We start from the raw sequence: 12711 nt of genomic DNA, 5'->3' as shown, positions 1-12711 counted from the left end.
TAGCCCATCCCCCACCTGCTTCCCTCCATCAACCCTCAGTTTGTTCTCTATCATTAAGGGTCTCTTATTGTTTAGGGCACCTGGGTGGCTCAGTCAGTTAAGCATCTGACTCTTGATTTCAGATCAGGTGTTTGTGAGTTCCAGTTTCGGTCTGTAGTTTGTGAGTTCCAGCCCTGCATCCAGCTCTGCACTGACAATGTGGAACCTGCTTGGGATTCTCTCTCTCCCTCTCTCTGCCCCTCCCCTGCTCTCTTTCTCTCTCTCTCAAAATAAATAAATAAACTTTAAAAAAAGAGTCTCTTATAGTTTGTTTCCGTCTCTCTTTTTTTCCCCTTACCATATGTTCATCTGTTTTGTTTCTTAAATTCTACATATGAGTGAAATCGTAAGGTATTTGTCTTTCTGTGACTGACTTATTTCATTTAGCATAATACACTCTAGTTCCATCCACATCATTGCAAATGGCAAGATGTAATTCTTTTTGATCACTGAGTAACATTCCATTGTGTGTATATGTGTATATATATACCACATCCACATCTTCTTTATCCATCCTTCAGTCGATGGGTATTTGAGCTCTTTCCATAGTTTGGCTATTATTGATAGATATTGAAATTACTTAAATAGACATTATACACGAAGAAGTTTTAGTGTGTAGATGGAGAAAACCAAACACTTGCTTAATGACAGCCTTTAATTATTATATTAACTAATAATCAGTTATACTCTCTGACCCTGCTAGGAAATGAGTTTAAGCTAAAGCGTTAAAGATCTAGGCTTGGCAAGTAAGAGTTTCCTGAAGAGTATTAGAGTTATTGCCTGGGAAAGGACTTTCTTGAGAACTGGTAAGATGTCTTTCTCCAGAGTCATTAAAGGCAGCTTGGGTTTTTCTGTTGGGTTTTTCTGTTTAGAGATGGTGGCCTCTTAGATCTCTTAGGATTTTATAACTTTTTAGCTTCTGCACTTGGAGAGAATATTTGAATATTTTGCCTCTGCTTTCTTTTCTAATTTGGTACAGTTATTTAAGCCCTTGTGGTGTTTAATATACTGCTATACTCCCCATGATCACAGACTATGTATTCTTTTTTTTTTTAAATTAATTAATTTATTTTGAGAGAGAGAGAGAGAGTATGAGTAGGGAAGGGGGAGAGAGAGAGGGAGAGAAAATCCCAAGCAGGCTCTGCATCACCAGCACAGAGCCCATTGCGGGGCTCAAACTCACAAACCGTGAGATCATGACCTGAGCTGAAACCAAGAGTCAGACACTTAGCTGAATGAGCCATCCAAGTGCCCCTAGACTACATATTCTTAATAATGATGTGCTTGCTTATTCATCTAACTGCTTTCTGATTCCACCGCATGCTGTATCTACACTCTACTGAAACACAGCAGGTTCTAACTCTTGACTCAGATACTTAAATATAGGAGTTTAGTCTTACCATCTCTCATTATTATAACCAGTTGGGCCCAGGTCAGGGTGGATGACCTTGAAAAAAAAAAATCAGGGGCACCTGGGTGACTCAGTCAGTTGAGCCACCGACTCTTGATTTAGGCCTGGGTTGTGATCCTAGGGTCATGGGATTGAGCTCCGAGTCGGGCTCCGTGCTGAGCATGGAGCCTGCTTAAGATTCTCTCTCCCTCCCTCTCTCTCCCCTCCCCCTTCCTTGCTTGTGCATACTTTCTCTCTAAAATTAAAAAAAATCAGATGTTTCAAATTGTCCTTATACTTTCTGTCTCTGGCTTGATACGCATCATTTGCATTACAGATATCTACAGATATATCTGCATATACAGATATCTTCAAGTGCATTAGATGTATTTTCTGTAGGGTACCCCCAGCCAAATGCAAAATTTGAACAAAGCCCCTTAAGCCCCAATTTAAAAGCCCTTGAATACCTGATAAAATATTTTGATAGCATAACTAGATGAAGCTAAGCCTTGATAATAGTTTCAGATAAACTGTGTCTTCAAGAGTCATAAATGGTTATATGTGTCTTTCTAACATGTTAATGTGTATTGTTTCAAGCGGGGAGAGGTGAAGATTGGGAGTGGTTGGAAAATTTAACTTTGGACTCTGTTTACCTAGCCTGCTAGGTTCTGTAGTATTTGATTATCCTTAAAAATAAACAGCTTCACTGATATTTAGATGTCTGTCATAGATAATTTGAGTACTGAAATCTACAACAAATTAATGACCCCTCATCAAAAAAGATCCTGGCTTTTATTAATGAACTCTTGTATTCCTATCTCTGTGATCAAAGTCCTTGATAATTTCTTCCCATATAAATTGAAAACCAGGTGAATTTATTATAGTAAATGACTTTCAATGAGGTTAAAACATGGGTGCATCATCTTCTGCCAATTTCCTGAATATATATGTTAGACTGGTAAATATTACTTTCTAGACTATTATTTCAAAGGCCAAATGTTCAAAAATGTTTTAAAGGCACGCTAAAGATCTCGGTAAAACTGAATGAAGAATAAAGGCTTTCAAATCTGAGACCGGTTCTTAATTTAGCTAACTGGATTGTCTAATTTGCCATAAATTTGCTCTTCTTTCCAAAAGGAGATGACCCTTCCTGCAGCTCCTCAACACAAAGAGCATCTTTCTTTTCTCTAAATTGGTTTTTTGCTTTCCACTAAATGAAAACCTGGCAGTGTCTTTTTTCTTTCTTTTTTAATTTTAAACCTGACGGTTTCTAAGTTCATGTACTATTCCCCTCTACTATCCAAATACGTGTTTGAGGAAAAGGTTCCCTGTAGTCAGGGAAAGCCTTTCCTCCCTTTGGAAACTTTCATCTGAGAGACCCTTTCTTTCCCTCTGTACTTGTTTCTCCTGGGGGAATAAACAACACAGCAGCCTAGCAACAGCACAGGGACTTTCCCAAAATCAGCTCCTGAAAGTTCTTCTGGCTATTGACAGAGTAACTTGCTCCTACTGAAAAGGCTTGTTGCTCTTCCTCTTACCTTCCACTTTGGGGATAGAGACGGGAAATACCATGTATTTAGAGAGGAAAATGTAAAGAAAAGAGCATTGATCTGGTTGGTGGCTCTTCCATCAACAGAGGGACAATAGACATGTCATTTACCATGCGGAGGGCCTCAATTTCATTATCTAAAAAACAAGGTAGTTGAATTATATGATCTCTGAGAATTCATACTGCTTTAAAATATATGATTATTGTTCTGAGACATCTGGGTGGCCTAGTTGGTTGAGCACCTGACTCTTGATTTAGGTTCAGATCATGATCCCGGGGTCGTGGGATCAAGCCCCATTTTGGGATTCTCTCTCCCTCTCTCTCTCTCTCTCTCCAAAATTAAAACAAAACAAAATATGATTATTGTTCATAAGGATCTTAAAGATAATCACTCTTGGATACATATAATTTGCCGCTGTTGCTTGAGATAATTTGTTCAAAGTATTCACTGTACATGAAATTTCTGTCACCACACTTCAGAAGCCTTTTTCTTTGATATCTACCTAATCTAGGTTGATTGACTGGTCCTAACAGTGTGTGCCGGGAATGTGTTTGATGGAAATCTTGGAGAGTTGGCTTGCAGCAAGTGGAAAGGCCTCAGAAATGTTTAAGGCTGTTTCAAGACCTGGTTATCTTCAAAGGATCTGGTTGATATTTCCCAAGCAACTTGGTCACAACTTGTCATAATTGCTAGTATAACCACTAAATCCAAAGTAGCTCAATTATCAGGCTAACACAGAGCCAATCCAGACCTTCCTTCTATTGTTATACTACTGGGTGCTATGGAGACAATATGGACTTTGGAGTCAGCCAGAGCTAAGAGTTCACAGTCCGACTCTGCCCTTTTCTGATTCTGTGATACAGCTTAACCACTGTGTGCCTCAGTGTCCTCATTTATAAGTACTTAAGTACTTACCTTAAAAATTGTTATGGGATCTGGGCACTCAGGGTGGCTCAGGCGGTTAAACATGACTTCGGCTCAGGTCATGATCGTGCAGTTAGTGAGTTTGAGCCCTGTGTTGGGCTTTGTACTGACAGCTCAGAGCGTGGAGCCTGCCACAGATCTGTGTCTCCCTCTCTCTCTTCCCCTCCCCCCCCCCTTGCACTCTGTCTCTCTCAAAAATAAATAAACATTAAAAAAAATTGTTATGGGATGGAACGTGATGACTGAAGAGCTTCTCACATGCCACATAATGAGAACACCTAACATTTGTATATCTCTTTACCATTTATGAAACACCTAATAGAAGTAGTTTTATTTAGGGAACTAAATATGTGGATTTGATTTGCTGGATAATATATCATTTAGGTATTGAGACCTGAGTCAGGCTTGCTAGGTAGGGGGCCCTGGGCCTTTGGAACTGGGTCAGCCCAGATCCAGAGCCTTGGCTATCTTGAGGGTCTTTTATAAAACATCCTTTTGTGTTTTCCAGGAATCTGAATTTCTGTGTTTGGAATTTGATGAAGTCAAGGTCAATCAAGTCCTAAAGAAGCTGTCAGAGGTAGAAGAAAGTATCAGCACACTGATGCAGCCAGCCTAGCTGAAGATGGAGTTGTTGAAGCAAAGGTGTTCATGATCCCTCCCCAGTGAGCTGGGGTGTTTTGTTGTTGTTTTGTCGTTGTTTTTTAAAATCTTATTCCCCCATTAGTATTAAATCCTCAAATTCAAATCTTGCCTGTCTCTGCTTGCTGGGGTTTCTTTCCTTCCCTCTTTCATTCACTCTTACAGCTGTACTGTGTGCAGAGGTTCTTATACTTCAGCATGCACAGGTGTTTATAACAGCATTTATTTATTTATTTTTAGGATTTTAATTTTAAGTAATCTCTACACCCACCGTGGGGCTTGAACTCACAACCCTGAGATCAAGAGTCACATACCCCACTGACTGAGCCAGCCAGGCGCCCCATCATAAAAGCATTTTAAAAAGGAGGCTTCCAGGACCATATCCCTAGACTTGAAATCAGTAGAGAATAAGTGGAGTCAACTTTAGAAACCCTTGCTGTGGTAGTTTGTTCCTAGGGTAGGATTTTAGGAATTTATACATAATAAATCAGGTAAGAGTTAGAAAAAGGGGAAGAGGGGCGCCTGGGTGGCTCAGTCGGTTAAGCGGCTGACTTCGGCTCAGGTCATGATCTCGAGGTCCATGAGTTCCAGCCCTGCATCAGGCTCTGTGCTGACCGCTCAGAGCCTGGAGCCTGTTTCGGATTCTGTGTCTCCCTCTCTCTGGCCCTCCCCCGTTCATGCTCTGTCTCTCTCTGTCTCAAAAGTAAATAAACGTTAAAAAAAAAAAAAAGAAAAAGGGGAAGAGAACATTTTCCTCATGCAAGTACAAGGCTGACCATAAGCCATGTGTCTTGAGCTAAGACTTGGAGGAGCCTGCCTACCCTAGAAAAGGTTTACTGACCCTAGTAAAACCTGTGATGCTCCTGGAACTGATACCGGCATTTGGATTAGTTCTCCCCAAATCTGGGAGGTCTGTTTTGATCTGAGCTACTTGGGCTTTTCTGGAACCTAGAACTAAATGGTCCTTGTCACAAAGGGACTCCCTTCACTTACCTCAAGTGAAGATTGTAAGAAGGGAAGAATATCTGCTGAGCTGATGTAAGGTCTTTTATATCAGAAGATTTTACTTGGGTCATCAAATAAAACCTCTTCAAGAAAATTTCAAAAACAAAAATTTCTTCAAGAAAACTAGTGTAGGGGTGCCTGCCTGGCTCAGTCAGGAGAGCATGTGACTCTTGATCTCAGGGTTGTGGGTGTAGAGATTACTTTAAAAATAAATAAAAATTTAAAAAATAAGAATAAATAAATAATAAAAAAACTAGTATAAAAATTAGATCCTTGTAGAGAAGTTATACCAAACACCAAGAATATTCTAAAAGAAGGAACCTGTCAACCAGTGTATTGAGGCCCTTGTTTAACAGGTTTTATCAAATCTGATACTGATAACATTTAGAAAGCTCAGTCAGTTGGCTTTGAGATGTACTGTGTTCAAAAAAATGTAGTTCCCCTTGGTCAGTGGTTACAGCATGTGTCAGTTCTAATGAGTTTATTGTTTATTCTAGGGCAGGAGTAAGTTCGCTTCTGTTAAACATTTTCTCTCTGCTAAATCAGTTTGCAGACATTTTAGGAGCCCTTCCAACACCTGAGCTGAAAATATTGGCTTCCTCTCTGATTAAAACCATCCCAGCAGTTAGCAAACAATGACCAGAGGTTTTAAATGTAGCTCCTGTAGATGCTTGAGAAAACATCTTGAAACAGTATGGTAAATAGATTCAGAGAAGGTATGTGGTTTGGCCAAAGAATTATTAAAACTTGCTTTCTGTTTCCAGGGCTACTGTCATGTTATCTAGGAGAATTTAGATATAATGTCTCCTGATATAAAATGGAAGAAAAGAGCATCCCATCATATAATGGGATTCCAGATGTCACTGGCAGGAAGAACTGTAGCTGCCGCATTAGTATTGACTCACATATCCAATGGAAGTCTGAAAGCCTACAAGCACAGTTCTTGGGCACACAGGGAGAGGAAATTGCTGTTATGGTTTGAAGCTCTGTTTAGGTCATCTTATGAAATTAATAGCCACAAAAGTGGACATGAGCTTTTTATTACACCCCTAAATCCTAGGTCATTAGAAAATTTGTTAATGTATATTGAGTTTTTCATAATAATAATAGTAGTAGTAGTAGTAGTAGTAGTAGTAAAAGAAATTGGTTGCTAAAGGTGGTCCCCATATTTAACTAAACACTTTGGAATACAAGTGTTTTAAGCAGGGTGTGTTTGTGTGTGTTATATTTACTGGTGATACTTAAATACCTGATTACCAAAGGAATACATGTCTATTATAGTCTATTGTGAGAACACATAACACGCCTTGGACAGTTAGATGACCTATCAGCCTAACCTACAGAGATAACAGAAAAGAAGGCTGGTACTAGGAAAAGAGTTGCCTTTCCTTGAATAAATTCCTGGAAGTGGAACACGTGTTTTTTAAGACTTTCATGAGCATTACCTAATTGTTCTACAGAAAGGTTATATCAGTTTGTATTACCTTTAAGAAAGTATGAAGGTAAATCACTCTCTTTGTTGCCTAATTGGATATTATGTTTTTGTTTTTGTTTTTTTAATTTGGGGGCACTAACTCGTTTTTGTAAAATTTTGAAAGGGACACTTAACTTAAACCAGGACATCTCCCTGGGAGTAGTGCAAGAATGGAGAAAGGACCAGGGAAGGAGGAAACTGACATACGAGTCCCAGCAGATGCCACTAGATTTCCTACTTCTGTAATCCTAGTTTAAAATCACTTTGAGTTCAAGAAATGTGGGGCAAAATAAATATAGTCCTTATCCTGAATTAGGCTTTATAGAAGTTGTCCCTGCTTGAGCAATAAACACTCTAACTTCAGTCTGTTTAGAAACAGTCCAGGCAAGCCAAAAGTTGCTTTTAAAATGGAGTAAGAAAGAAACTTCAGACTTCAGTAGTTCCATGTTGATAGCAACGAAAGATTTGGCTTTAATCTCAGGCCTGGATTTTCTTGGAAGCTCTGGTTTCTGTTGGCTTCATCAGTGAAGGTTTGAATTTCACCATTATATCCTCCCTTTTCCTTTATTTAACCTCTCTTCCCCTGGTATTATTTTTCTTTAGTTCCCATTATTTATTTCACTCATCCTGTCCATCTTCTTCCCCTCTGGCAACTACTGGTTTGTTCTCTGTATTCAAGAATCTATTTTTTTTTTGTCTTTTTTCCTTGTTTGTTCATTTGTTTTATTAAATTCTGCATGTGAGTGAAATTATTTGGTATTTTGTTTGTCTGTCTGACTTACTTCACTTAGCACAATACTGCCTAGGTCCATCCATATTGCTGCAAACATCAAGACTTCATTCTTTTTTATGGTTGAGTAATATTCCTCTGTGTGTGTGTGTGTGTGTGTGTATGTGTATGTGTGTGTACACCACATCTTCTTTATCCATTCATCTATGGAAGGGCACTCGGGTTTCTTCCATACCTTGGCTATTGTAAATAATGCTGCAGTAAACTTAAGGGTGCATATATCTTTTTGTATTAGTATTTCATTTTCTTTGGGTAAATATTTAGTAGTGAATTACTGGATCATATGGTAATTCTGTTTTTAATTTTTTGAGGAAACTCCATACTGGCTTTTCCATAGTGGCTACACCAGTTGGCATTCTCACCAAAAGTGCACAAGGTTTCCCTCTTCTCCATACTCTTGCCAACATTTGTTATTTCTTATCTTTTTGATTTTAGCCTTTCAGATATGTGTGATGTGATATCTCATTGTAGTTTCGATTTGCATTTCCCTGATGACTAATGATGCTTAGCACCTTTTCATGTGTCTGCTGACCAATTGTATATCTTTTTTGGAAAAATGTCTTTTCGGTTCTCTGCCCATTTTGATTGGATTATTTGGTGGGTTTTTTTTTGTTTGTTTGTTTTTTTGTCTTTAATCATGATCCAAAAAGAACAATAGCATTTTAAACTTCATTTAATTTTATCTCTCTCAAATGTAAGAAGGTGGTGAAAAGCAAAGGATGACATTGAGTATCTGAAATCTTAAATAGCTGACGTGGTGTCAAGCCAGTAGTTACTGAAATTCTTTTTTCAGACCTGAGTGAAAATTTGGAAAACAATATAAATAAACATTTGAGGAAATTAAATGTTAAACAGATGTTAGAAAATAATGTTTTCAGAAGTGCACAATAAATATCTAGACCGGTGAAGGGGCAAGGAGAAAGAAGGAAGCCTTCTAGAGTCAGCTCAAAAATAATGGATATTTTCCTAGAAGAACAGGGTACTAGAAGTGATGGGTCTCATAGGACAATTGCTACCTTATAATTTTAGCTGCACAACTTTGCAGCCAAAGTTTTCAATATTTTATATGGCGATTTAGCTAGCAGAAGGAAAAACTCAAATAGAACATAATTAGTGTGCACTTACCTCTAGTTGCAAAGTATACAGTTTTTTACTTCAGAATTTGAGAAGTAGCGTTTTTATCTAAGTGCAATCAGTTCTCCCTTATGTGGGGATGGCCATGATTGTCATATCATCATGACTGAATGTAACACTGAAGTAACCTTTGTTATAGAGGAACTTGCCTGGACCTGCTTCCTGTCAGATAAATGGTGCCAACTGATATCTTGCAAGTTCAGTACAAATATCAGAATAAAATAATGAACCTGTACATGATCACAGAGCAAAATATGAGTATTTATATCATTTACTCACCAAGAACTATGATTAGGGTTTTTGTTTCTCTTTTACCTACTCTTGGCTAGTTTTTCTTTCTTTCTTTCTTTCTTTCTTTCTTTCTTTCTTTCTTTCTTTCTTCCTTCCTTCCTTCCTTCCTTCCTTCCTTCCTTCCTTCTTTCTTTCTTTCTTTCTTTCTTTCTTTCCTTTCCTTTCCTTTCCTTTCCTTTCCTTTCCTTTCCTTCCTTTTTTAAGTAGTCTTCATGCTCAATGTAGGGCTTGAAACCATGACCCTGAGATTGAGAGTTGCATGCTCTACAGACCAAACCAGCCAGGTGCCCCTTGGGTAGTTTTCTGTTTCAAGTACTGTTTATTCATTGGAGGCAGAAAGAGGAGAAATGGAAGGGGGAGGGGTGTAGGGGGGTTTGAAATGGATTACACACATGCAATTAGAGATTAAACTATTAGTTTAAAAGAAATTTAGGCTGAAAAATGAAATAGTTAAAATCCTTAATACTGGTTTTATATTAAAGAAACAAAAATAAATCTGGGGATTTTATGATTCATAAATTATGGCTATTTTTAGAATCAATGTTAAGATTTAGCACTGGTCTCAAAATGACTGGGAAGCTTTTGGTAGAAGCAATTTTTCATCTTTATAAAGGGGGAAACATCTGGACAGATGGCAGAGGACTTATACAAGGCCATGGTCAGGAAGAGACCTCAGGGTACTATCTTCCATCTCCATATTCTACATGCCAAACCCTCCAAAAGAATAATATGTGCTTGAAAAAAATACCTGTGTCCTTGCTCATTGTGTTTAGATAATGACAGTTCCTACAGTGATGTCTTTTGTATGCAGATATGACCTAGGGGATGTGAGGTCCTATGTCATTTGTAGCCAGCATGCATGTCAGACATGTCTCTGCGCTGAGGCTGCTGAGGCTCTTTGTAGAGCCTAATGATGTTTCTGATGACCTCGGCCTCACTGCCCACTCACTGCCACTCATTTTTAGGTGCAATGTGCAAGATGAGGCTTTTGCCACTTGAGGCTTCCTGCCTGTCTGCAGCACCCAGGTAGGCAGCAGATTATCTTTATTCCCCGCTGGACAACCATAACCCAAACTTGCTAAATATAACATAACTCTTGGCCATTAATTCATTCTCACTATGTATGTAGTGATCTGTAGTAGCTACTTCCTCATTATGGTTTTTCAACACAGTCTACCCATGGTGTGGTATAACAGAGTTCAAAATTTTTTTTTAACATTTTAATTACAAAAGTAATACATTCTCGGGGCGCCTGGGTGGCTCAGTTGAGCGCCTGACTTTGGCTCAGGTCATGATCTTGTGCTTCTTGAGTTCAAGCTCTGTGCTGACACCTCAGAGCCTGGAGCTGCTTTGGATTCTGTGTCTCCTCTCTGTCCCTCCCCTGCTTGTGCTCTGTCTCTCTCTCAAAAATAAATAAACATTTAAAAAAAAGCAATACATGCTCATTTAAAAAGTTATTCATAATAATTGAATTAGTGCAGAATTGTATGGAGCTTTCTGCTTTTTAAAAACCTCTCTCCCAGGGTACCTGGCTGGCAACTCTTGATCTCAGGGTTGTAAGCCCCACATTGAGTGTAAAGATTACTTAAAAATAAAAATCTTAAAAAAAATAAAATAAAAATAAAAAGTCTTCCCCCTAGAAGTAGGTGTTGTTAACAGTTTGGTGTGTTTCCTTTCAGATACACTCTATGCACACAAAAACATTTTATTAGTTACATTTTCAAAGCATCATTTTATTTTTTTATTTTTTTTTTAATTAAAATTTTTTTTTAACGTTTATTTTTGAGACAGAGAGAGAGCATGAACGGGGGAGGGTCACAGAGAGAGGGAGACACAGAATCTGAAACAGGCTCCAGGCTCTGAGCTGTCAGCACAGAGCCCGACGCGGGGCTCGAACCCACGGACCGTGAGATCATGACCTGAGCCAAAGTCGGACGCTTAACCGACCGAACCACCCAGGCGCCCCATCAAAGCATCATTTTAGACAACAGGAATCACAGCTGAAAGATACAATAACAGAAATGAAAAAACACTACAGGGAATAAGGAGCCAGTTAGATGATAGAGAAAATGGATCGGTGATCTGGAAGACAGGGTAATGGAAATCTCCCAAAGTGACCAGCAAAAAGAAATGAGAATTTTTAAATTTTTTTAAACGTTTATTTATTTTTGAGACAGAGACAGAGCATGAACGGGAGAGGGTCAGAGAGAGAGGGAGACACAGAATCTGAAACAGGCTCCAGGCTCTGAGCTGTCAGCACAGAGCCCGACATGGGGCTTGAACTCATGGACTATGAGATCATGACCCGAGCTGAAGTCGGACGCTCAACTGACTGAGCCACCCAGGCACCCCAAGAAATGAGAATTTTTAAAAATGAGGGTAAGTTTAAGGGACTTCTGCAACAACATCAAGCATACTAACATTTGAATTATTGGGGTCCCAGAGGGAAAAGAGAAAGAAACAGGCAGAAAACTTACTTGAAGAAATAATAGCTGAAAACTTTTCTAACCTGGGGAAGGAAACAGACATTCAGGTCCAAGAGGCACTGGGTCTCAAACAAGATGAACCCAAAGAGATCCATACCAAAATACATTATAATTAAAATACAAAAATAAAATACAAAGAATCTTCCCTTAAAAGCAGTAAGAGAAAAGCAATTAGTTACATATGAGGGAGTTCCCATAAGATGATAAGCTGATTTTTCAGCAGCAACTTTGTAGCCAGAAGGGGGTAGCACAATGTATTCAAAGTGCTGAAAGGAAAAAACTTGGGACCAGGAATACTCTACCTGGCAAGTTTATTATTCATACTGAAGAGGAGATAGAGAGTCCCAGACAAACAAAAGCTTAAAGAGTTCATCACCACTAAACTGGCTTTACAAGAAACACTAAAAGAACTTCTTTAAGCAAAAAACAAAAGGCTAGAAATAAGAAAATACATAAAAGAAAAAAAATCTCGGGTAAAGGCAAACATATAGTAATGGTAGTGGATCAACCATTTATAAAACTAATTTGAAGGTTGAAAGACAAAAGTAGTGTAACCAACTATATGTAAATAATTAGTTAAGGCACACAAAAGATGTAAAGTATATCAAAAACATAAAATGGGGATAAAATGTAGTGAGTTTGGAATGTGTTTGAATTTAAGTGACCACCAACTTAAAAGAGACTGGTATGTATGTATATGTATATACATATATGTGTATATGTATATACATATGTGTGTATATGTACATACATACATGTATATATACATATACATATGTATATATACATGTATGTGTATATACATATGTTTCTATATGTATGTATATGGGGGTTTTTTTTTGTGAATTTCATGGTAACCAAAAACCTATAATAGATATACAAAAAATAAAGAGAAAGGAATCCAAACTTAACACTAAAGATAAAGTCATTAAATCACAAGGAAATCAAGCAAGAGAAGATGAAAAGAACAGAGAAGAACTATAAAAACA

At 38.2% G+C, this 12711-nt stretch overlaps 1 protein-coding gene across 2 annotated transcripts in view; it reads left to right on the top strand.

Annotated features, from left to right (window-relative positions):
* COMMD1 (copper metabolism domain containing 1) overlaps positions 1-6674 on the top strand; it is a 186657-nt gene extending 179983 nt beyond the window's left edge. For both annotated transcript variants that reach the window (XM_060604923.3, XM_060604951.3), the window contains exon 3: positions 4412-6674. In XM_060604923.3, the coding sequence (XP_060460906.1) occupies positions 4412-4519 (108 nt within the window). In that variant the 3' untranslated portion in view covers positions 4520-6674. The remainder of the gene's footprint in view (positions 1-4411) is intronic.
* The last annotated feature ends 6037 nt before the right edge of the window (positions 6675-12711 follow it).

Source organism: Panthera onca, chromosome A3, assembly GCF_046562875.1.
Source record: "Panthera onca isolate mPanOnc1 chromosome A3, mPanOnc1 haplotype 2, whole genome shotgun sequence".
Classification (NCBI taxonomy): Eukaryota; Metazoa; Chordata; class Mammalia; order Carnivora; family Felidae; genus Panthera; species Panthera onca.
The sequence above is the reverse complement of the archived record's forward strand: the minus strand, read 5'-3'. Positions and strand labels throughout refer to the sequence as shown.